Source organism: Hyla sarda, chromosome 9 (genome assembly GCF_029499605.1).
Source record: "Hyla sarda isolate aHylSar1 chromosome 9, aHylSar1.hap1, whole genome shotgun sequence".
NCBI lineage: Eukaryota > Metazoa > Chordata > Amphibia > Anura > Hylidae > Hyla > Hyla sarda.
Window position 1 is genome coordinate 20,642,326 of NC_079197.1, and position 26,287 is coordinate 20,668,612.

General features: G+C 44.0%; 1 protein-coding gene and 1 long non-coding RNA gene across 11 annotated transcripts in view; one reads left to right on the forward strand and one right to left on the reverse strand.

The window, feature by feature from the left end:
• Positions 1-26,287, forward strand: part of LOC130291252 (uncharacterized) — a 200,850-nt gene that overhangs the window by 65,454 nt on the left and 109,109 nt on the right. For 3 of the 9 annotated variants that reach the window (XR_008847848.1, XR_008847838.1, XR_008847847.1), the window contains 4 exons: positions 5,336-5,453; positions 6,073-6,264; positions 24,319-24,521; positions 24,833-24,963. The exons of 2 other annotated variants lie outside the window; for them this stretch is intronic. This is a non-coding gene — a long non-coding RNA (uncharacterized LOC130291252). Of the gene's footprint in view, positions 1-5,335; positions 5,454-6,072; positions 6,265-24,318; positions 24,522-24,832; positions 24,964-26,287 lie in introns of those variants that run through there. 4 more of the 9 variants (XR_008847849.1, XR_008847842.1, XR_008847840.1 and 1 more) reach the window with 3 other exon arrangements.
• WHRN (whirlin) overlaps positions 1-26,287 on the reverse strand; it is a 134,809-nt gene that overhangs the window by 38,060 nt on the left and 70,462 nt on the right. For both annotated transcript variants that reach the window (XM_056539829.1, XM_056539830.1), the window contains exons 3-9: positions 24,295-24,513; positions 22,695-22,820; positions 21,637-21,842; positions 12,687-12,723; positions 6,114-6,326; positions 3,627-3,824; positions 649-681 (exon numbers count right to left, since the gene is read on the reverse strand). In XM_056539829.1, coding sequence (XP_056395804.1) covers positions 649-681; positions 3,627-3,824; positions 6,114-6,326; positions 12,687-12,723; positions 21,637-21,842; positions 22,695-22,820; positions 24,295-24,513 — 1,032 coding nt within the window. The remainder of the gene's footprint in view (positions 1-648; positions 682-3,626; positions 3,825-6,113; positions 6,327-12,686; positions 12,724-21,636; positions 21,843-22,694; positions 22,821-24,294; positions 24,514-26,287) is intronic.

Below are 26,287 nucleotides of genomic sequence, written 5' to 3' on the forward strand. Positions count from 1 at the left end.
AGCAGGGCTCTGTACAGTGAGGCTCTGTGACACGCTCTTGGCTCACACATTAGGATGATTGACAAGCCAGGAGCCTGCACAGAGCCCTGCATGTCCTACCCTCACTTCCTCTATTTGGACTCCCCATAGAGACACCCAGGCAATAGCTGCAGGGACAGTGCCTTTTCACCCAAAAATATACAATTTTTTGTTAATGAATGTATATTACAAATATACATACTGTATAATGGTATTATCCACATTATATCAATCGTTTTTGTTAACGACAGGTACACTTTAAAAAGCCATGAATCATGCCTAGGGATTGTCAGTCAAACCAAATTCTCCTCCAAATCGAAGAGGACCCATCTGTAGACAGCAATTCCAGGGTTCTTGCATCCTTTGGCAACAGGCCTATATGCGAGTTGCCAACGGATGCATAGTTCTGCCAATATTACTAACAAAATTGTATGGCCATTGGTTACCAGAAACAACACCACTTTCATTCATGGTGATGTCTGGTATTGCAGCTCATTTAAATCCATTTCTGCTGCCATACCATATACAGCCCATGAACAAGAATGGTGCGATAAAAAAAAAAAATAAATCTGGACTTTTTCTAAGAAATAAAACTTTACCACGGGAGTTGCTTGTAAGTCTGATACTGACCTCCATGACATCCAACAGCCAAAGAAGACGTTCCTGAAATATAAGACGAGAAGAATTAGTCATTAAATGTCAGAGAAATCCAATGTGGAGAAATCCATAAAAGTCTGCTTCTTCATAAGTCATGACAATGAAGTGACACAATAGCCGCATTCCGTTCTTCCGTAATATGAATTCATCCATCTGATCTGATGCATATTCTGTTTCCCTGCAGCCAAAGTTCACACAAGTTCTCAGCCACTGCATATCGCTCTGAATACTATTCCATAAAAGCCTAATACTTCAATAAAGATCGCTTTCTCCTGGAAAGAATCACGTTATAAGTCAATGCCGGGAATACCGTATGGCGGTCATATGTTGGATGCTCAGAGTAATTTTGAGCAACTGATAGGTGTGTTGTCTATCCAGTCACAGAATGATTTTTATAGCTCTAACGCAGGGTTTTCAAACCAGCGTGCCTCCAGCTGTTGCAAAACTACAACTCCCAGCCTGCCCAGAGAACCAAAGGTTGGGGAGTATTGCTTTAATGCAGTCTATCCCAATCAGTGTGCCTCCAGCTGTTGCAAAATGACAACTCCCAGCATGCCAGGACAGGCAACGGTTCGGGATTATTGCTCTAATGCAGTCTCTCCCATTTAGTGTGCCTCCAGCTGTTTCAAGACGACAACTCCCAGCATGCCCGGACAGCCAAAGGTTAGGGATTATTGCTCTAACGCAGTCTATCCCAATCAGTGTGCCTCCAGCTGTTGCAAAATGACAACTCCCAGCATGCCAAGACCAGCAAAGTTTAGGGATTATTGCTCTAATGCAGTCTCTACCAATTAGTGTGCCTCCAGCTGTTTTAAAACTACAACTCCCAGCTTGCCCAGACAGCCAAAGGTTGGGGAGTGTTGCTTTAATGCAGTCTATCCCAATCAGTCTGCCTCCAGCTGTTGTAAGACTACAACTCCCAGCATTCTCGGACAGCCAAAGGTTGGAGATTATTGCTTTAATGCAGTCTCTCCCAATCAGTGTGCCTCCAGCTGTTGCAAAACAACAACTCCCAGCATGCCACGACAGGCAACGGTTTCGGATTATTGCTCTAATGCAGTCTCTCCCAATTAGTATGCCTCCAGCTGTTGCAAAACTACAACTCCCAGCATGCCCAGACAGCCGTTGGCTGTCCGGGCATGCTGGGAGTTGTAGTTTTGCAAAAGCTGGAGGCACGCTGGTTGGGAAACACTGCTCTATAGAAATCTCTTTGTTGTGCTACTATGCGTTGAGCTCTGTTTAGAGGAACTCCGCTAGCAAAGCCCATTCAGATGTCCTTTTTTTTTTTTCTCCACTCAACTCCTGTGAAACAACGGACCCCACATGAAAACTCGATGGACCCTATTCAAAAACAATGGAACTTGCTGATGTCCGTTGTGCTCCGACCCATTCAAAAAGAGTCCAAAACTGTTCATAGTGCTTATGCATGAGTATTGTGTAAGCCAGTGTTTCCCAATCAGGGTGCCTCCAGCTGTTGCAAAATTACAATTCCCAGCATGTCTTGACAGCCTTCGGAGGCAGCTGGAGGCACCCTGGTTGGGAAAAACTGGTATAGGCAGATTGGGAGAGTCCGACTTTTATAGTCATGGAGGTAAATATGACGTTGTCCATTGTGTCATGTTGGTGAGAGATAACTCTAATGTATATGGCTGTTGTTCTTCCTCTTAGTGCAGGGACGTAATAAATCTCTCAAATTTAAGAGCGCAAAGTCTGCAAAAAAATTCCGCTGCATTTCAATGGGATTCTACAGCACTGTGCACATGGCGGGCATCCCTATTCCATCATCCGCAGAAAGAATAGGTTTGTCTACTTCTGCGGAATCCGCTAAAAAAAAGCATTGCCGTCTATGAGACGGCACATTTCCGAGTGGTCCTAGCACCCGCCGGATTATTCAAATGTGCGGAATGTCCGCCCGTGTTTTCCGGCCGGACATTCTGCACATTTTCCGCCATGTGAACCCGGCTTTACTATCTGCATCGGTAGCCGATTTTGTTGCAGAGAAGCAATTGGAAGAGGTCCAGTCTTGGTTGCCATAAACAATTTGCAATATATGGTCCATTATCTATCTAAGGCTACGTTCACATTGCCAGTATACTCCGCTGGGAGCTCCGTCGATCAACTTGTTGAAAGGACGGGAGTTGAGTATAGAGAAAAAAATACTGCACCTCGACGGACCCTATTAAAGTCAATGGGATCCGTCAGGACCCAGTGGTGCCGTTTGCACAAAAGGTCCATTCAACTCTGTTGTTTGGCGCTGAATAGACCCTGTACGAGTCAGAGCACATTGGTAGTGTGTACGTAGCCTAAGAACAAAAGGCAGTTCAGTATCCTTACCCGAGCAGTGCTGGCGGTGGATGAAGTGCTCGGACTATGGGATAAGACAGAGATAGTGTTTCCCGAACGATGGTGAGACTTCATCGATTCGATTTCTCTTTTCAACACCATATTATCAAACACTGCCAAGTCTAGGAGACGGCACATTTCCGAGTGGTCCTAGCACCGCCGGATTATTCAAATGTGCGGAATGTCCACACGTGTTTACTGGCCGGACATTCTGCACATTTTCCGCCATGTGAACCCGGCTTTACTATCTGCGTCGGTAGCCAATTTTGTTGCAGAGAAGCAATTGGAAGAGGTCCAGTCTTGGTTGCCATAAACAATTTGCAATATATGGTCCATTATCTATCTAAGGCTACGTTCACATTGCCAGTATACTCAGCTGGGAGCTCCGTCGATCAACTTGTTGAAAGGACTGGATTTGAGTAGTGAAAAAAATGCTGCACCTCGACGGACTCTATTAAACTCAATGGGATCCGTCAGGACCTAGTGGTGCTGTCGCGCAAAAGGTCCATTCAACTCTGTTGTTTGGCGCTGAATAGACCCTGTACGAGTCAGAGCACAACGGTAGTGTGCAAGTAGCCTAAGAACAAAAGGCAATTCAGTATCCTTACCCGAGCGGTGCTGGCGGTGCTGACGGTCTGGTGGCTTTCGGTGGATGAAGTGCTTGGACTGTGGGATAAGACAGAGATAGTGTCTCCCGAACGATGGCGAGATTTCATTGATTCGATTTCTCTTTTCAACACCATGTTATCAAACACTGCCAAGTCGTGTGGGTAGATTTGAGGGCGCAGCTCAGATAAGAGAGCAAACTGAAAGAAAGCAAATTGTTTGCATACTTAAAAATGAGGAACCCCATGAATTTTGTTACCAAATATTGTTAAAGGAGCACTCCGGCAATTAGTTAATTAATTTTATTATTTATTAATTTTGCTTATATATAGTGCAGCATATGCTTATATTAAGGAATAATGTTGAAATGTAGACGTCTGCACAGGAAAACATGCAATTTACTGGGGGGGGGGGGGGAGTCTAAATGGTGATCACATGACCCAGCTGCAATGATAAAAGGACTTAATGTATGGATGTAGCTGAGCTGGGATGAAACAAAGTACTATACAGGATTGCTGGTAAGTTATCATTATATTTCCAAAACAATCTGCCGGAGTGCTTCTTTAAGCAACAGTCTCCAGTAACAGAACAGTGCGCCTCTTTTCTGTACATTAGGACAATTTCACTTTTGGAAGTTTAAGGCCTAAGATTCTCTTTCTGATCTCTCCCGGGAAGGGATAGGTAAGTCTGTTCCACGTAGCATCTGCAGCAAACCTGTCTACCTTCTGTTCCATGTTAGGGCTTCTTCCTGGACCAGATCTTTTATGCAAAGCACGAGCGACCAAATGGGATTGCGGGCTGTAATTAGAATGCAAGCCGAGCTGTCAGGATGGCTGGATGCATTGATGAACTCAATAATCATACCGAGAAAGATTTGATATGGAATATTATAGAGAGAAAAGATTCATTTTTGTGGGTAATATACTTAATTGTTATTAATTCTGGGATGGATGAGCTTATTAGCTTAATGGCAACTATTCATCTAACCTGCTGGAGCTCAGATGTGATCAGCCCAGAGGATGGAAAGTAAGGATTTTTTTTTCCTTTAACAACCAATGATGTATTTATTCTTATACATCAGTATGTCCCAACCAGGGTGCCTCCAGCTGTTGCAAAACTACAACTCCCAGCATGCTCGGACAGCCATTGGATCCAAGTTATATAGTTGTGCACTACCTAGGAAAAAGATAGATGCCCAAAAGTATAACCATTTTCATGTTAATTATGCATTCAGTATTAAATTAAAGGGGTACTCCGGTGGAAAAAGAAATGTTTTTAAATCAACTGGTGCCAGAAAGTTAAAAAGATTTGTAAATGACTTCTATTTAAAAATCTTAATCCTTCCAGTACTTATCAGCTGCTGTATGCTCCAGAGGAAGTTGTGAAGTTCTTTCCAGTCTTACCACAGTGCTCTTTGCTGCCACCTCTGTCCTTGTCAGGAACTGTCCAGAAGAGGAGAAGTTTACTATGGGGATTTGCTTCTACTCCGGACAGTTCCTGACATGGACAGAGGTTAGAGCAGAGAGCACTGTGGTCAGAAATCATGGCTCATAAAAAGACCACTAGGGGTCCCCATACCATCTAGAACATAATTCTGTCCAGCTGCAGCATCACTTTTTTCCCAGCTGAAGCACAGGCAGGGACAAAGTCCAGGAAGTGAGGGCGAGATTAGCACGCCTCTGTGCTCACTCCTGTCCTATTCCGACTGCAGCATGAAAACATAGAGGGGCCTGCAGCGATCGGATGAAGAGACCCAGCACAGAAGACTCATGGAGGAAGATGAATCATGCAGAGTGAAGACACACCCCCTCCACAAAATGACAAACCAAGTGAGCAACAGATAGATGGTATTTGTAAGTGAAATACAGTGGTCCTTCAACATACGATGGTAATTCGTTCCAAACGAGCCATTGTTTGTCGAATCCATCGTATGTTGAGGGATTCGTGCAATGTAAAGTATAGGAAGCTGTACTCACCTGTCCCCGCCGATCCGGACCGCGTCCCGCCGCTCCCAATGGTGTCCCTGGGCCTCCGCTGCGTACGCCGTTCCTATTGGATGACGTGCGCAGCAGCATATTGACGTCACCGGAGAGGGCCGAGAAGACACCGGAAGACCAGCGCTGGACCCGGAGGGCACCCCGGAGCATCGTGGAGGGGTAAGTAATACTCACCGCACCACACGGGGAACATTAAGCTGCTATCCGGCAGCAGCTTAAGCATTTTGCGCTGCCGGATAGCACTTAATGCGATGGCCCCAACATAAAAAGCATCGGATGTCGATGCTGACATCGCCATGCGATGGCCTCTGAGAGGCCATCGTATGTTGATTTGATCATATGTCGGGGCCATCGTATTGCGGGGGGGTCACTGTATAGGTGCTTGACACATAAAAATGATATGTACATGATTAGGATTAGGTACTGAGTAACATATAACTTTCCTTTTGAGGCAGAATCCCTCCACTACAACAACATTCTCCCATACCGTACCTTGGCTTGGGTGTTGAAGAGCTCAAACATGGCCATGATAAAGGCCTGTACCGGGATGTGGCGCTCCTTGTACTGCTGGAGGTAGTAAGACATAGTGCATCGCTCGGGTTCGGTCAGCAGCAGCCGTGCTTTCTCGTCTAGAAGAACCAAGGTCTGGTTTCCCATACTGCTTAGGGTGACTTGTGATCCCGCTGGTCCTCTGTAAAAGAGCGGCTGTGGGAGATATAGTAGTATTTTTTAGTATTTTTTAACTTTTTTTCCTACCACATTTCTCAGTCACAGGATAATCTAATGGATTTATTCCAAGCTAAAAAATGTGTCTGAAGTGCATGATCATCACCTCAAACAGCTTTTTAATGGGGTTTGACTAGTTAAAGAACAAGTCTCATGCCCGATCAGTACAGAAAAACTTATCTGCAGGATAGGGGATAAGTTTTGGATTGCAGGGGTCTGAGCGCTGGGACCCCCCCGATCATCTGTACGGAGCTCCGGCTCTCCCACAGAGTGGTGCGTCACGACCCCCGTGGCACACGGGAGATCTGGGGCTCCATACATACGATTGTGGGGGGCCACAGCTATCGGACCCCCCTGCGATCTAAAACTTATCTTTAAGGCACTGATGGCAGATTTATAGAACATTACCCCCATTTACCGTGGTCCCTCTAGTTACAATATCAACTGGTTCCAGGACAACCATTGTATTTTGAGACCAGAACTCTATGGAAACCTGGTAATTGGTTCTGAAGCCCCTAAATGTCATCCAAAAATAGGAAAAAGTGAGGATTAAAGAAAAACAAGTAGATAACTAATATAGATAAAGCAAATCCTTATATATAAAAGTAATAAAGATCTGCTGGGAGCTGTAATCACTGTCTATGTAGAGGACAGGAGCTTCTTCAGGGTCCTGTACAGTACACAGTGTCCTAAAAAGTAACATGGAGCCGCCCTCACCTGGTGTCCACAGGAGCAGCTAACCCTGGTACAGGTAAAGAGTACAGAACATGTAATACCACCCTGTATTGTAGGGGGCGCTACCAGACACCAGTCAGTGCATACACTTCAGTAATACAGGTAAAGAGTACAGAACATGTAATACCTCCCTGTACTGTAGGGGGTGCTACCAGACACCAGTCAGTGCATACGCTTCAGTAATACAGGTAAAGAGGAGTACAGAACATGTAATACCTCTCTGTACTGTAGGGGGCGCTACCAGACACCAGTCAGTGCATACGCTTCAGTAATACAGGTAAAGAGGAGTACAGAACATGTAATACCTCCCTGTACTGTAGGGGGTGCTACCAGACACCAGTCAGTGCATGCACTTCAGTAATACAGGTAAAGAGTAGTACAGAACATGTAATACCTCCCTGTACTGTAGGGGGCGCTACCAGACACCAGTCAGTGCATACACTTTAGTAATACAGGTAAAGAGTAGTACAGAACATGTAATACTTCCCTGTACTGTAAGGGCCGCTACCAGACACCAGTCAGTGCATACACTTCAGTAATACAGGTAAAGAGTAGTACAGAACATGTAATACCTCTCTGTACTGTAGGGGGCGCTACCAGACACCAGTCAGTGCATGCACTTCAGTAATACAGGTATAAAGTAGTACAGAACATGTAATACCTCTCTGTACTGTAGGGGGCGCTACCAGACACCAGTCAGTGCATACACTTCAGTAATACAGGGGTTTGCAACAGTGAATGCCCATTCTGATTGGTCAGATCTTCCTGCCATTGACAGGTATCACCGATCTGGACTGTCTGTACATTGTATGGTGAGTCTGGTATCAAGTTACAATGGTCCAGAAAAAATACTAAAATATTGTAACTTGAGGCCATTGTAAGTTGAGAGACCACTGTATTCTGGCCAGGCAGGCAGCAGTGACCGCATCCAGGCCAGAGAATGAAGATGTGGCCATGCATTGCCTAGCTCTCTCACACAGATACTTACAGATAAAGCCTGGACTCTATTCCCTCTATAGAGAAGAGACATTTATGCTATGGTGTAGAGGGCTGCATTGGGATTGGGATCGTTTGGGCGGTCAGGAGGCTGCTGCTAGGCGGTCAGACACTTTGCCTGCTGGTCCCGCAAGCCCACTGAGGATCGTGTACCTGTACTGTACTCTCTCCATCTTCTCCTGCCAGCCCGGCAAGTCAGAGAGCTGCCACCAATGTTCACACACGGAGGCACAACAAACAAAGCGCGCTGTGCTCGTGCTGCAGCCAGGGCCTCTGCAGTACTGTTCACATGTTTCTTCTACAGACCCTAGAGTGCAATGCTCTGCAGTCTGCACATACCCTATGGCAGCTATAATAAAAATTATTAAAAAAATTAACCCCTTCTCATCGCCACGTGCGTAAATGTCTGAACTATTAAAAAAATAATGTTAATTAAATTGTATGGTCGATGGTGTACACGTATAAAAATACTAAAATCCCAAATTGCGCATTTTTGTATGCCATATTTATATGCCATAAAAATAATAAAAAGCAATCAAAAAGTCCCATCAAAACAAAATGGTACCAATAAAAACTACAGACCATGGTGCAAAAAATAGCCTTGAAAGCTGCCCGAAATGATGTATGGAGCGTCACTCATCACTGCCTGCTGGCCAAGTAAGAAGAACAGAATGGGGGAATGATTTGGCATGAATAATTTGGCATTACTTTTTCTAATTAATTGTATTGTTGAGATTTTTTAAAGCCTTATTACAGTGCAAAATTATTTATTTATATTTAGCTTTTTATCATGTTTTATAGATAATTACACTCTGGAGTGAGTACAGAACAGTATTCGGGGACATCGCTCAATAGTGGACACTTTTTTATTCCCTGTGAGGTTCCCGTATTGGGAGATTCTACTGTAACCGTATACAGAAGAAATATAAATAGTCATTTTTACCGAAAAGTGTACTGCGTAGAAATGGAAGCCCCCAAAAGTTACAAAATGGCATTTTTTTTTTTCAAATAAATTTACACGGGGAGTATGGGAAGAGCATTGCACCCTAGTGTCTGTACATTCCTATGTTAGCGGGAGCGGGTGGGATTGGACAAACATTTTAGCGGGAGCGGGCGGCATTGATCAAACATTTTAGCGGGAGCGGGCGGCATTGATCAAACATTTTAGCGGGAGTGGGCGGGATTGGACACAAATGTTGCGGGAGTGGAGCAAACACCCTACGGGAGTGGGCAGGATTGGTCAAAAATATCATCGGGAGTGGGCGGGGCGGGAGAGGGATTGAAAAACCAGTCCTGCACAGGGCTCTACTATGGAGCAGCTATTACCATAGTAACTAAAAAAATGCTATCATAGTATGAGCTGTTGAAGACTATGTCGGGCTGTTTGTAGTCACTCAGCATGTATACAAATCATTTTCAGCTTTTTTTTTTCTCCTACACACATTAAATATTTTCCTATACAAAGGTTGAAAACATCCACATGCCTACTCAGGGAAGCTACAAACGCACATGTGGTGGCCCAGTACACGAGTTGCACCCCTGTACCCTTGCTGCCCTGTCAGGCAGCCTTACTGCAGTGTCCCCCTTGCACCTGTTCCCCTTGTACAGTTATCTTTATGCTGTGTACTGTATATAAAAGTGTTAAATAGTTGACATGTGATTAACCCGATGTCATGTGATTGTAACCCAGTGAGGTGTCAGTAGCCACGTGACCTAAGGGTGACCTATGGGGCCCCCCAGAGTCTCCCCCATATAAGCCCTGGGAGGAGTCTCTGCTCTCTCTCTTAGTCTTTGTTGAGGAACAGTGAGGTCAAGTCCTGCTAGAGTGTCTGGAGTCCAGAAGAGGCCTAAAGTCCGTCAAGCAGCCACGGATTCTCAAGTCCATTGCCCCACAGGTCAAGTCAAAGCCTGGTAAGCTACAGAAGGGGTGAAGTCAGTCATAGTCAAGTCAGTCCAAGTCATCCTCTCTCAAGTCAGCGTGGCCTGTATCCATATTGTCCCAGTCCACTATAAGTCCCAGCAAGCCCTAAGGTCTCTGAAGTCACTGGTCAACTCCTTGGGCCTAGCCAAGCTGTATAGACTGTTACACCTGTCTGTCTCAGTAAAGCTGCCGTTGTTCCGTAACTTGGCGTCAGAGTCATTATTTGCCCCCATGCCTAGCCCAGGATCCAGCGGTATTCCTTCAGGTGGTGTAGAGGATAAACCACGCCCTGGCGTCACTAACACAAGGGTTTAATGCCATCTGCCCCTAATGTAATTCCATCTGCCCTGCATCACACCCTCACCACACACAATTCTCCTTTAAAAAAAAAATTCTATTCATTTCAATATAGGACACAAAAGAAAACAAAGCTATAAAATATATAAGCTGGTGGTTTGAAACTTTACATTGAAAATACAACATTGTAATAGCGCACCCCTGGGGTGTGAAACATCAAACAAAAACACTGGAGATATGCATTAACTGCTTAGAAATAATAATTGTGAGATAGGTTTCATTGTGCAGTATAATACATCATAGCAAAAGAGGATGCAGAGGAAGCGTTTGCTCCTAGGGGGGCTCACAGACCTTTGATTCTACATAAGAGAACGAGAGTGCTATATGTGGGTGGTGTGTGGGGGCACGGTGCCTTATCGTGCTATTTGTACAGTGATGTAATGGTGCTGTGCCGAGATATCATACTATTCAAATCAATACTTGTATAATGTATTCCGATCCTGCACTGAGTAATGCAATGAGATATAGCAGAACAGGAAGTTGTCATCTTTTTTTAGGACTAGCCTTTTATTTTATGGTGTTCTGTGCTGCTCTTTATGCTTTTGTGTTGGTGCCCTTCCTTCCCTATATGTACAAATAACTATGCCGTAAGGCAACAAGAGTGACTCCAGGTGTTGCAAAACTAGCATGCCCGGACATTCAAAGGCTCTCTGGCCCTGTGCAGATCCTCCTCCTCTCCTTCATTTCGCCTGTCAGCGATGATTGTACATGCGCAGATGCGGCCACAGGCAATATGAAGTAAAATCTCTCTGCTCGTGAGAATATAAACATTTATATTAAATGGGTAATCCAGGATCAGAAAAATAGCTAATTTCTTTCAAAAACAGCACCACACCTGCCCCCAGGTTGTGTGTGGTATTATACCGTATATACTCGAGTATAAGCAGTATTTTTCAGCACTCTGCAAAATATAAGAAACTTTGTAATGTATCTTATTATACAAAAATGCTTCTTTCTCCTGTTCGCAAACTACCAGTCACCCTCACCACTAGGGTTGCCACCTTTCTTGCAAAAAAATACCGGGCACGCTAATTTGCATAATTAATTATATATGTGTGACATCACAGGATACACATATGTGGGTGGAATTTTGTCCTATGCTGACCCCTATAGCTTTTTTGTTTCTCCTTATACGGGCCTGTATGAGGGCTTATTTTTTGTGCCCCAATCTGTAGTTTTTAATAGTACCATTTTTTTTTATGTGACTTTTTGATCGCTTTTTTTTTATTCAATTCGGGAGTTGCAGTTAGTTACTAACTACAACTCCCAGCATGCCCTGATACAGCCTGTGGCTCAGCAGCTGCCCCAAACGAAAACTACAACTCCCAGCATGTTGGACTATATAGTACTATATAGTATAGGTCAGTGTTTCCCAACCAGGGGTGCCTCCAGCTGTTGCAAAACTACAACTCCCAACATGCCCTGATACAGCCTGTGGCTCAGCAGCTGCCCCAAACACAACTCCCAGGATGTTGGACAATATAGTAGTATATAGTATAGGTCAGTGTTTTCCAACCAGGGGTGCTTCCAGCTGTTGCAAAACTACAACTCCCAGCATGTTGGACTATATAGTAGTATATAGTATAGGTCAGTGTTTTCCAACCAGGGGTGCCTCCAGCTGTTGCAAAACTACAACTCCCAGCATGTTGGACTATAAAGTAGTATATAGTATAGGTCAGTGTTTCCCAACCAGGGGTGCCTTCAGCTGTTGCAAAACTACAACTCCCAGCATGCCTGGACAGCCGTTGGCTGTCCGGGCATGCTGGTAGTTGTAGTTCTGCAACAGCTGCAGGTGCTCTGGTTGGGGAACACTAGTATAGTATATGGTGCAACATTCCAGGAGTTGGAGGATTGGTTGGATAAATGGACGGTATTTTTAATTTAAAAAAAATACCGGCAGGGTGGCCAAAATACCGGCTTTGGCGGTAAAATACCAGCCATGTGGCGACCCTACTCGTCCCCAACCTTCTGGTGCTCAAATTTTCTTCTCTGAAGATCAGCTCAGCTTTGTTCTCTGTCTGTAAGGCAAGCAATACAAGTCTATGGAGGGCGGAGGAGGGAATTCCACCCATCAGCTCTGGAAGAACTGCAAATTATAGATAAAGCCTGCAGAGCAGAAATCTACCATTAAAAAAAATACCATATACAAGTTACATAATGACCAGAAATAGTGCTGCTCCTCATGTACACACAGAGCAACATAGCCTGAAAAGTTACATAAAATGACAGCTATGCTTTAAACGCCCCCTTTGTGTTATAGTAATAAAATTGTTTTGTATTATTAAAATCCCATGAAAACCTAAAACAAATCATCAGAACATATGTGTTACCTTTGTGGTGGATTCCGTTGAGGAGTTCCATAAGATCCTGTGGAGAGAAAGAAAATCGTGCTTATTCCGTTGCGTCTTTGTGTGGTGTGGTGCGCACAAAGTGGCTTTTCCTGCGGGGCATATAAAGGGATATCTAGAGATGTTTTTTTCCCATGGAGACCGGAAAGAACAAAGAAATGATTCTAGGAAAGATATCTGATGGTGAAACAGTGACATAGAAATACTGAATGTTGTGGAGAGAGCGGTGTACTGCTTTATGTTATTGCTTCGGATGACATTCACAGGGCACGTTATCTATTTTGTCGCTTTTGTTGTTCCTTTACATTCAAGAATTCTTGAAGGAGATATCCAGTGGTGAACAACTTATCCTCTATCCTAAGGATAGGGGATAAGTTGCAGATCGCGGGGGGCCCCATCTCCTGTACGGAGCCCCGACAGCCCGCAGGAAGGGGGCATGTCGACCTCCGCACGAAGCGGCGGCCGACACGCCCCCTCAATACAACTCTATGGCAAAGCCGGTGTGAGGTGGTTTTTTGCGCCCCCGTAGATCCATGCGTCCGCTCCTCCCCCAGCTCTCCAAACATTTCCGAAGCTAGAACTGGGGGAGGGCAGAACAAGGGGAGGGAGGAGGTTCACGCCCCCTCCCTCATCTCGGCTGGACGCAGATCTCTACAGCATGCCCCCTCCCTGAGGACATAGATCTCCACGGCAGGTCCCCTCCCTCATCTCCCCTCCCTGAGGACGTAAATCTCCACGGCAGGTCCCCTCCCTCATCTCCCCGAGCTGAGGACGTAGAGCAGTGCTCCCAATGAGCTCTATGTCCCCTTTTACACATAGAGCTCATTGGGAGCACTGCTCTACGTACTCAGCTCGGGGAGATGAGGGAGGGGACCTGCCGTGGAGATTTACGTCCTCAGGGAGGGGAGATGAGGGAGGGGACCTGCCGTGGAGATCTATGTCCTCAGGGAGGGGGCGGGCCATAGAGATCTGCGTCCAGCCGAGATGAGGGAGGGGGCGTGAACCTCCTCTTGCTCTGCCCTCCCCCAGTTCTAGCTTTGGAAATGTTCGGAGAGCTGGGGGAGGAGCGGACGCATGGATCTACGGGGGCGCAAAAAAACACCTCACACCGGAGCGCTGCCTTTGGCAATCTCCGGCTCTGCCATAGAGATGTATTGAGGGGGCGTGTCGGCCGCCGCTTCGTGCGGTGGTCGACACCCGCTATATAGCCGGAGAGCCTGGCCCCCGTACAGAGAGATCGCAGGGGGCCCCAGTGGTCGGACCCCCCGCGATCTCAAACTTATCCCCTATCCTTAGGATAGGGGATACGTTTTTCACCACTGGACTACCCCTTTAAGGTATAAGAAATTAAACTATTGTATTTTTAGTCTTCATAGTCAAAGAAATAATATTAATAATTGAGTGTGAAGCTCATTTGGGTCCGGTTAATCGTTTTCGGCTTTGTTGTCTGCCCTGTTGGTTATTTACAGCATGATGTGAAGAATTCTTCAATTAGTAAGTATTAATCTATATATATACAGCAACAGGAGTATACAGCAGCACACTGCTAGCACAAAGATGCAGATAAAACATGAAATGCTATACAGCTATAGTGCAAAAAATGAAAAAAAAAAAAATATATATATATATACCTAACGTGTGTATATATGTATGCATGTTTCAAACAGAAAGATTCAAAAGGCAAAAATCCAGCTCCCAGTGAAAAAGGATCCTTAAAACTTAACTTTTAATCGTGCACATAAAATCTAAAAAGGATGCCACAGCAAGTGGCAAGTGACATGTCACTCTAAAATGGGGAGTAAACGCCGACGCGTTTCAAGCAGTTGCTCTTAGTCAGCTGCACTTTTCTTGCTTATTATGTTTCAAACAGCTCAAGATATTTCAATGAAACTTACACACGTTACTTATATGTCAACTAAAAATATAGTAAAGCTAAAAGGGTTGTCTAGCAAAAGAAACGACTTGTGTGTAGTGTCAAAAAGTATAATAAAGCAACCTACTGATATAATGTTATTAGCCATAGTGCAGAGATCTCTCCATTATCAACTCTGCTCTCTCCCTTGTAGCTGAGACATTTACACTTTGAAAGTATTCTCCCGTCCCTGCACCCCCTCCTGTCCTGTTTGCTCAGGACAAGGCCATTGATGTGAAGAAGGGAGCTCATATTACTGTTCATCACATTTCAAAGCAGCAGGAAGCCTTTCTCGTCACAGTAATTTCCATCATAACAGGCTCACTGCTGTCATATATTAAAAAGGATTCCCGGTGCCTTACAATCTAATGAGCAGTAATATGAGCTCCTCTCTTCACATCAATGGTCTTGTCCTGAGAAGACAGGAGGGGAGAGGAGGGAGGGAAGCTCTCTGAATTTAGAGAATGTGATGTGATCACAGCTACAAGGTAGGGAACAGAGCTGATATATAGGATATGTGCAGTATGGCTAATAACATTATATTAGTAAGTTGCTTTATTATACTTTTTGACACCATACACAGGTTGTTTCTTTTGCTGGACAACCCCTTTTAAATTAATCTTAACCCACCTCAGAGAGCTCTTGGTATTAAAGGGGTATTTCAGTATGAGAATTTTTCAAGGTGCTTTAAAACTTACAAACGATACTCATTTGCCCTGATCCCGATGCTGGGGTGACATGTCAAAAGAAGTTGTGAGCAGCAGGGACCTTATGCCAGCGAACTGCAGGGGTGGGTGATGAAGGCAGGTGAGTATATATTGATAAGTTCAAAGTGTCATCATAAAAACTTTTTACATACCTCTAGTCTTTATCGTTTGTGGTCTGAGTGTTCAGACCCCGACCGATCAGTAGAACGAGCGAAGAGAGAACCGCGCTGCTGCACACTTCTCTCACCGCTCTGTTTCTATGTAAGCAGGACGGTCCCATAGACATTATGAGTCCGTGTTGGTCATGTGACACTTCTCCCGACTCGTCCTACTTCTACTGATTGTTCGTGGACTGAACACTAAGGCCCTGACCTATTTTAACTTTCAATATATCTTTATGACATATCAAATGGTTTTTATAACGACAGATATACTTTAAGCACCGGTCCCATGAACGTTTACAAATCATTTGCATGGCAGCAAAAATACATATTACCGCCCAATGGAAAACCTCCCACTTATTCACCAATAAAGTTACTAAAAGATTCTCTCGGATTATGGTATGAAAAGGTGTGCTCCATCAGATCTGATAGGGCTCTGAAAAAACATGGCAACCCTAGATAAGCTTTTCCGATTCCACAGCCCAATAAAACCTCTTAGTACCAAGAATTGTACAAATCCTCTTTTTTGCTAATTTTTTGCATGGACCTTAATTCTCTTTTTTTTTTTTTTTTTTGTAACATCGTTTTCATCCTTGTATAGATATGATACTGATACATATGTTATGCTTTTAGGCATTGTTTACACATTGACTATATTGATAACAGTGTTGCCCTTTTTCCCCCATGATGGGTTTGTATTGCCCATGTTAAGTATTTCTCAAGAAAAATTGTTGTGGAACTAGAATAAAAGTTCTGGAATACCCCTTTAATAGTATTATATGAAGAGTCCATGTAGAGGGCGGGCAGAGCAGAAAGTCAGTGGGGTGCAGCTTCAGCCAATAGGTACAGAGCAATGAGTGATGTCAGAGAGTGGGTGTGGTTTTGGCAACTTCTGCCGTACAGTCTAGTAACATGCAGCAGTAGTTGTTATTGCCATGATGTTAAAGGGGTACTCCGGCCCCAAGACATCTTATCCCCTATCCAAAGGATAGGGGATAAGATATCTGATCGCGAGGGTCCCGCCGCTGGGGACCCCCAAACTCTAGCACGCAGCACCCACCTGTAAGCACTGCAGGAAGCGCTGGAGGCTCTCAATGTTATGCTTCCCGACCACAGGGACGGAGTATCGTGATGTCACGACTTCGCCCCCGTGTGACATCACGCCCCGCCACCTCAATGCAAGTCTATGGGAGGGGGCGTGACGGCCGTCACGCCCCCTCCCATAGACTTGCATTGAGGGGGCGGGGCATGACATCATGATACTCCGTCCCCGTGGTCAGTAGGCATAACACTGAGAGCCTTCAGCGCTTCCTGCAGTGGTTACAGGTGGGTGCTGCATGCTAGATTGTGGGGGGTCCCCAGCAGCGGGACCCCCAAAATCTGACATCTTATCCCCTATCCTTTGGATAGGGGATAAGATGTTTTGGGGCCAAAGTACCCCTTTAAGCTGAAGGCTTTAAGTCCAGGTCTCTAATCCTTAGTGATCACTTAATATCATTGAGGAAAGCCGCATCTGTGGTTTGTACGTGGAACATGTAGTATTACATGCCGGCTATTCAGATGAATTATTGACAATATAATATTGATCGTATTCAGCTCAAGTACAGTTTTGAGAATAACTTCTCCAGCTTTTTTACCTCTACGCAAGAATTTAAACTGGTTATTGGATGAATTGTTTCAGGAAGATGACAAATGGCAGATAAGGTGGTGCTTTGAGGCTCACTAGTACACGAACATAGGCTGATGTTAAAACGTGTCAAACAGGGTCCCCTCTAGGTTCTGGGATATCTAGTTGATCCTGGGGGTCCAACTGCTGCAACTCCCACCAATGACCTGAACAGAGGTGAAATGACCCCTAGAATGAACTGAGCACCTGCGGCCACCGCTCTATTGATTCTCTATGGGACTTCGGAACATTGCCAAGCTCTCAACTGTCACCACAGTCTCGGGTGCCCAAAGATTTTTAGGGGCTCTTTCCTCATCACAGTGCTTGCTCGATAGGTACCTTTGGTTCCTAAAGTTTGTATAGGTGTCATATTGCTGTCGTTTTTGGCAATGACTATTTGAGCCCACTTGTTTAGTACCTGTCCCTGCGGGGGTGAAGAATGCACAGGCGCTTAATTTTAGCTCATTGGTTTAGCCCTAAGCCAAGTCTGTTAGTGGCCCAGTGGGTCCAGTAGTTTTCTTTCCAGATGTATGACAAATATAGAAATGAGCATCTATGGCAATGGTCTCCAAACTGTGGACCTCTAGATGTTGCATAACTACAACCCCCAGCATGCCTGGACAGCCAATGGCTGTCTGGGCATGCTGGGAGTTGTAGTTTTGACACATCTGTGGTGGCCCAGTACAGGAGTTGTTACCCCGTACCCTTGCTGCCCTGTCAGGCAGCCTCCCTGCTTAGGGTCACCATTATGGACATATTAATAGGATATACATCCTGTATCAACTTGTATCAACATTATACACAACTACTGAATAAAATTAAATGGCTTTCTTGAATAATATCTCAAACACTAAGGAATATAAGAACACTAAGAATATAGTTATCAAGTACGTTTATATCAAAAAGTCAAAACCGCACTGTGGAGGTATGCAAACCAACACACAAGGGGTGTATACAAAGGCATCAAACTATATACTTCTTATTTGATAGTAAATATGGGCTAATAGTAACACAGTATGGCTCTCAATATAGAAGAAATGGACCTGAGACCATATTACATTTGTGACCACAATGGGCTATGATCTTCGGTCACTAACACTGTAAAAAGTGCAACAATACAACAATAGAAAGCCCATACATAAAACTCCTATTACTCACCCATGCTGTATGTATGAATGCTCCCCTGAACCCTGACCCTGAGTGCGCTTTCCCTCCTTCCTCAGGGGGCTCCCTGCAGTGTCCCCTGGGCCCACCCCTGTTCTACTGTAATTGTATATTATCCCCTATGTTATGTATATAAGAATGTTGTATCTTTAGGAAAGGTTAACATGTGATCACCAGTTATCATGTGATTGTTTCCCAGGAGGTATCAGTGACCAGGTGACTTAAGGGTGACCAATGGGACCCCACCAGAGTCTCCCCCATAAAAGCCCTGGGAAGAGTCTCTTCTCTCTCTTAGTTCATGAGTCTTTGCTGAGGTGCAGTCGAGCCTAAGAGTCTGGAGTCATAGGAGCCTCAAGTCCGTCCTGCAGCTACAAGTCTACAAGTAAGATAAAGTCACAGCTTAGTCTGTCTCCTATCAAGTCAAGTCAGTCACTGTCATTTATTGTCAAGTCAGAGTGGCCTGCACTATATTGTCCAAAACCAATGCAAGTCCCAGAAAGCCCTTAAGGTCTCTAAAGTCACTGGTCACCTCCATGGGCCCTGGCTGAACTGTAAAGACTGTACCATCTGTCACTCAGTAAAGCTAACGTTGTCCGTAACTTGGCGTTGGAGTCATTATTGCGACCATGCCTAGCGCAGGATCCAGCAGTATACCTTCGGGTGGTATTGAGGATAAACCACACCCTGGCGTCAAGCATACAAGGGGTTAATGCCATCTGCCCCTAGGGTAATTCCATCTGCCCTGCATCACACCCCCCATACCACACATCTAGCAGTCCACAGTTTGCAGACCACTGCTATAGGGTCTCAGTTTATTCCTATTCAACCTGCGGACCTCCAGATGTTTCAAAACTACAACTCCCAGCATGCCCGGACAGCGAACGGCTGTCCGGGCATGCTGGGAGTTGTAGTTTTGCAACATCTGGAGGTCCGCAGGTTGAAGACCACTGAGATATACTATAGATTCTGCAACAACTGGAGGTCCGCAGTTTGCAGACCACTACTATAGGGTCTCAGTTTATTCCTATGAGATGCAGCTTCAGCCTGTGTCCTTGTGATTGGTTTCTCCCTGTCAACGTGGGGCTACATCTTCTAGGATACACTATAGATTCTGCAACAACTGGAGGTCCACAGTTTGCACACCACTACTATAGGGTCTCAGTTTATTCCTATGAGATGCAGCTTCAGCCTGTGTCCTTGTGATTGGTTTCTCCCTGTCAGCTCCTCAAGCAATGTTAAGCTACATTTTATAAGATATACCAGGGGTCTCCAACCTGCGGACCTCCAGATGTTTCAAAACTACAACTCCCAGCATGCCCGGACAGCCGACGGCTGTCCGGGCATGCTGGGAGTTGTAGTTTTGCAACATCTGGAGGTCCGCAGGTTGAAGACCACTGAGATATACTATAGATTCTGCAACAACTGGAGGTCCACAGTTTGCAGACCACTACTATAGGGTCTCAGTTTATTCCTATGAGATGCAGCTTCAGCCTGTGTCCTTGTGATTGGCTTTTCTCACTGGCTAGTAATGTCTATATTGGACATTAGGCAACTAGGTAGTCGAGGGGTTAAAATCTCATAAAGAACATTTCCCTTCCAACGCTGGCTCATGCGTTCACTCCGCGTAAGAGAATTTTACAGGCAATTACTGAACATTTGCAAAAAAAATGAAAAAAGAAATAAAATGAGGTGAACATAAACCGCAGCCCGCTTCCTACTGTATAATTATTTCATCTAAATGAACGCTCATAATGCGATCACAAATGGTGAAACACAAAGCTACTTACCTATGATTTCTGTCTTTGTGATCTTAACCGTAATAGTTAGGACTCTTCCCCTGAGTCTACGTATCTAACATTATAGATGTGTTTGTTTCATATTCATTTAGTAATGTATTTGTTATAGCTCTCTAAAACATATTAGATATCACTTGCTATTGCAAGCACTCTGCGGCAGTATGTTTGGCGGCGTTTTCCGACGGATATCATGGACGGAGCAGGCATGCTGCATTTCTTAGTATTTTGGGATTGTGATCAAATATTAAACAACTCTATCTTTTATGCCTCCAACGCAGCATGCGTATAATGGCCATTTGTGGCATCCTCTCAGCAACCTTAAAGGGGTATTCCAGGAAAAAACTTTTTTTTTATATATCAACTGGTTCCAGAAAGTTAAACAGATTTGTAAATTACTTCTATTAAAAAAATCTTAATCCTTTCAGTACTTATGAGCTTCTGAAGTTAAGGTTGTTCTTTTCTGTCTAAGTAATCTCTGATGACACGTGTCTCGGGAAACGCCCAGTTTAGAAGCAAATTCCCATAGCAAACCTCTTCTAAACTGGGCGGTTCCCGAGACACGTGTCATCAGAGATTACTTAGACAGAAAAGAACAACCTAAACTTCAGAAGCTCATAAGTACTGAAAGGATTAAGATTTTTTAATAGAAGTAATTTACAAATCTGTTTAACTTTCTGGAGCCAGTTGATATATAAAAAAAGTTTTTTCCTGGATAACCCCTTTAACGGAGAACTTGAACGAAAATGAACTTGTCCCCTATCCACAGAACAGGGGGGTCCAACTGTTGGGACCCCGACTCTCTCATGTGTGATGTCCCAGTATGGGATATAGTCCTGTACAGTACTTAGGCCCTGTCACGTTGAGTCCTTCTGTGTCCTAGGGGCTCTCCTGCAGCGCCTCCCCCATAGTGTTATATGTATTATGTATAAAGGACCTTTGAGTTAGTCACATGATAATGTGGTCACATGTTCAATTCACATCTTTGTTACCCAGAGAGCACCAGCTAACCAGGTGACCTGCAGCTTGACCTATGGGCTCCTTGCACAGCCCCCTTTATAAGAAGGGGAGGAGCTGCAATCTTTCTCTTTGATCATTCATTGCTCTTAGATCCTGAGGTCAAGTTCAGTCCAGACGTCTCAGAGCCAGTGTCCAGTACACATGAAGGCCTCAGGCCTAACCTACAGCCGCATGTCAGTAAGTCAAGACTTCTATGTCTGCTGTCACTACCCTCAGTCAAGTCATGCCTATTATAGTCAACATGCCATAATTCATGATACCAAAGCCGCCATACTTCATGATACCAAAACTGCCATACTTCATTATACCAAAACTGCCATACTTCATCAGACTAAAGGTGCCATACTCATCAGACAAAAGGTGCCATACTTCATCAGACTAAAGGTGACATACTTCATCAGACTAAAGGTGCCGTACTCATCAGCATCTTTTTTCATTGTTCTGCCATTACATGTAGACAAAGAGACAGTCCCTGAATATATAAAGTTATAAGAACCACCATGACCTACCCTGTAGTTGTAAGTGGGTCTCCATTTCCGGTGTAGGAGCTACTGAGCCACTGTGTCTCATCCACAACAGTACGAGCGTGCGGGATCCGACCTACATCCCTGACAGTCATCATCAGGTGTCGTGAGGAGCGAAGAATCCTGACAGCTTCATCATGAGGAATGGACAGGAAGCTGATCCCATTGACATCCAGAATCTGATCACCCACCTGGGAGTAGAAACAGATGAAGGCAATAAGGCAAAAATAATTCAGAATATGTCAACTCGGCTCCTGTAGTGATCAATACTCCATTTGATGAGAAAGCGTTGTCCCTGATATATCACATATTAGAGATGCTATGGAAAATATTCAATCTTTATACTTAATGGGGTTATCCAGCATAAGGTGACTTTAGTCCTTACCTGCCAGACAGTAATGGACATGCTTAGGAAGGATCTGCGCTCGTCTTGGGGTGAAATGGCTGTGTTGTGAGTCCACCATAACGCTGCTGCTTTCTTTTTTGTTAAATGTCTATTTCCTGTTGGAGCTTCCTTCCTCAAACTACAAGTCCCAGGATTTCTTGTTTGTAACTATCACTTTTCTACCTCCTACACATCAGTCATCCCACCAATGGCAGCACAGCTGAGCCCCCTTTCATGCATGCTGTGCTTGAAACCAAAATTCCCTGCAGCCCTATGGAGACTGATCTCCCTCCCACCCAGCGGCCACTCCACCCATTGAAGCACAGGCTCTCTTTCAACACCTGACTAGTGATGTAATGTCTCGGGCTGCACTGCAACCTGGGAAAAGCCTCAGACGACACTCATTTTGTATGCTGTTAAAAATAAACATTGGGGCAAAGATCACAGAAGAACTGTGAGACCACGAAAGACAGGTACAGACACTATATTATGATCTACACTAACTGTACCACCCCTGTAGCACAATCAAATAAAAAAATCCCGGAATACCCCTTTAATGTGAGAAATGTGTCTACTTCTGTCATATAATTTAGACAAAGAAAAGCCAAAAAGAACTAAACATTTGAATTGCCAAGCATTACAAGAGCTGCAGAATTACCTTAAGTCCAGTACTCTCAGCTTCGGAGCCATGATCCACTCCTGTGATGTAAATCCCTAGTGAATACTCCGCACCTCCACGAATAAGCAACCCAAGGGAACTCCCTTCTCCCAGCACCAAGTTCACCTTTTGGGAGGAAAAACATGTTACATTTGACTAAAACTTATGTAGACTCTATATAGTTTTATACTAGAAACCCTTTGAGCTGCTAATAAAGTACGGAGTTGCAGATGAGCCTTCACATCGCAAGATCAAACCTGGCGTGAAACATATCCACAATGTAGGAAATTCGACAACGCTCCAACCAAATAGAATAACACATTAAAGGGATATTCCAGGAAAAAACTTTTTTATATATATCAACTGGCTCCAGAAAGTCAAAAAGATTTGTAAATTACTTCTATTAAAAATCTTAATCCTTTCAGTACTTATGAGCTTCTGAAGTTAAGGTTGTTCTTTTCTGTCTAAGTGCTCTCTGATGACACCTGTCTCGGGAAACCAGTTTAGAAGAGATTTGCTATGGGGATTTGCTTCTAAAGTAGGCGGTTCCCCCTGAGACACGTGTCATCAGAGAGGACTTAGACAGAAAAGAACAACCTTAACTTCAGAAGCTCATAAGTACAGAAAGGATTAAGATTTTTTTAATAGAAGTAATTAAAAAAATCTGTTTAACTTTCTGGAGTCAGTTGATATATATATATAATAAAAAAGTTTTTTTTCCTGGAATACCCCTTTAATTCATATAAGAAACACATAAACAAAATAAAACCATTACAACAACAACGCGTTTCGGGATTTCCCCTTCATCAGGACATTAGGATAGCCTGGCATGTCCTAACCATATGTATGGGAATCTCGAAACGCGCTGTTGTGTCACATTTGTATTGTTTTTGTTTGTTTTGTTTATGTTTTGCTCTATACGAATAAATATTCGATTCTACTTTGAAGAATTTTCTTAGTTTTTTTTGCTTTGCTGCACTTCGTTAGATTAAAATTATTGTGTCGGCTAGATTTTTTTTTTTCCGGATTTGACCAAGATACTGAAACCCGTTCTTTTTTTCAGATCTGTCTCTATTTTCTGATTGTATTTTCTTGTTTATTAATTTTTTTTTGTACTTTATTATGGGGCTGCCAATTTGCCTGAGCTTTTTCTAACAGCATTTAGTGATATGCTTTATGGTAGGACCCATCCTACTTAGCTAAATTGGAGACCTTCTTAGAGGTCATTCTATAGCGGTCTATCGCTCCAGCTGTTGCAAAACTACAACTCCCAGCATGCCCGGACAGCCGTTGGCTGTCCGGGCATGCTGGGAGTTGTAGTTTTGAAACAGCTGGAGTCAGACACACTGGTTGGAAAACACGGTTCTATAGAAAGGAGGGGATGCTGATCTCTGCTGTGAATGGTGTTGGATCCAGTGTTATATCTCTACTCTTGTCACCTTTCACAGTACTCCTTAGAAGAAATGCATTACTGGGAAATGATCTGTACAAAACAGGAAGCTTAGACTTAGCTTAAGCCCTAGTGGCCAGAATGGAAACTGCAAGTGATTGTGTAGAATGCCATATAATGATTGCTTAGAATACAGTGTTACCCCCACACCTTCTTTTCATCCCCTTCCTGTAGCAGCTGTAGGTGACTCCTCTTCTCCTTTTCTGGGACCCCCACGGACGGATTATTATTATGGGATAGCCCTCCGGGAGGGGAGACACTTCGACCTTGTGGATCGACCCAGGTGTAGATATGACTGGAGACATGGCCTCCAGGGACCTGGCCCGAAGACAGCACAGAGAGGACCAGCTTCTGAGAGCCCCGCAGAGCCTGCAAAAGTAAGCAAACAGCATGCAGTGTGTGAATCAAGGCCTATACAGTACAAGAGTAACACAAAAAACACCAATAATGGTGCTAATGATGGTAACATATCCTTATTTCGCTCGATTTTGCTTAGTAGTTTTAGTATATAAATATTCACATTCTCATATCCAGTTCACAATTGGCCTTAGGTACCACTGTGCTTCAGGACTATGACATCATGCTATTGATTTTATAATATTTAGATATTTCCGCCTTATATAAAAATATGACCAATACATTTACATTCCTAAATTCTTCTCTCAATTTTTTTGTTTGTTTGTTAAAGAGTACCTCTCATGATCTTAAGAACAAAGAGAGATGGATCCAGCTCGATGCAGATGAAATGATTTTAATCCATAAGACAAGGAGGATACAAGTAACGCGTTTCAAGCGCTGTATGCGCTTTTAGGCATAAGTATGACTAAGAGCGCATACAGCGCTTGAAACGCGTTACTTGTATCCTCCTTGTCTTATGGATTAAAATCATTTTATCTGCATCGTGCTGGATCCATTTCTCTTTGTTCTTCTGATTAGCTGGTGCCGTCCAGCACCTGGATCCTAGCTCTGCTGTCCGAGGCGGGGTGAGCTGGTCTTCACTTTATCTGCACTCTCATGATCTTGTTATTTTATAATCCTCCCAGTTCACTGCCCCCATCATGATAAACCACCCCCTGCCTTTATTTTTTATTATTTTTTAGTTTTTTTACCTTGATATTGCTCTGTATTTTCTGCTCAGTCAGATTCACAGACTGGGAAGGGGCGTTCCCCAGCAGGGGTGACATCATCTGAAGCCATACAGGGGAGAACTTCCTCCCTCACTCTGCTACACACAACCCAGATCAGTTCAGTGTGAGATGAGCTATGATTGGCTAAGGCTGCACACCCCCTCCTCAGCACTCCATACTGATTTCCTGATTTTTGGACTTCTGCCAGGCCAACAGGAGTCCAAAGTCGGTGCAAGAGATGGGTGGAAATGTGCTCTGGACATGTAGGGAGACACCTAGTGGCAGCTTTTTTAAACATAAATAAAACATAACAACCAAAAGAGAGGGGCACAATATACTGACCTATTGTTTAACCATGTCTCTGGTACACAGAGAAATACAAATAATAACCAAAAAAAATTACACAGAGACATAAAATAGTGAAAAAGTATATATAGGGGGAGATTTATCAAAACCTGTGCAGAGGAAGAGCGGTACAGTTGCCCATAGCAACCAATCAGATTGCTTCTTTCATTTTCCACAGGCCTCTAAAGAGGCAATCTGATTGGTTGCTATGGGCAACTGCAACACTCTTCCTCTGCACAGGTTTTGATAAATCTCCCCCATAGTCTTTATTATTGGTGACTGTATTTAAAAACAGAATTTTAAAAGGAACGACAGCGGACAGACTACTAAGGCGTCTGGATGAGGGACTGAAACTAAAATGGGCCACAATACATTAATAAGAAAATGGAGATACTAAGGTAACCCCCATCCTGGTGTACACACACATAAAAAAGTATAGGCTGTACAAAAACATACTAGCAAATATATACCAACATATGTAAACATATACACTCAGAAAGAATATATAGGTGTTTAATCCTGTATTGCACAATGCCCAGGGAGAAAAAGAATGAACGCAAAACAAAACAGGATGAAGTATGGAATTATGAAAGTGGCAAATGGGTGAATTAGTAGAGAGCCCCAGGAACCGGGATTGTACCATACACAAATGTTCAGCAATCACCAAGGTC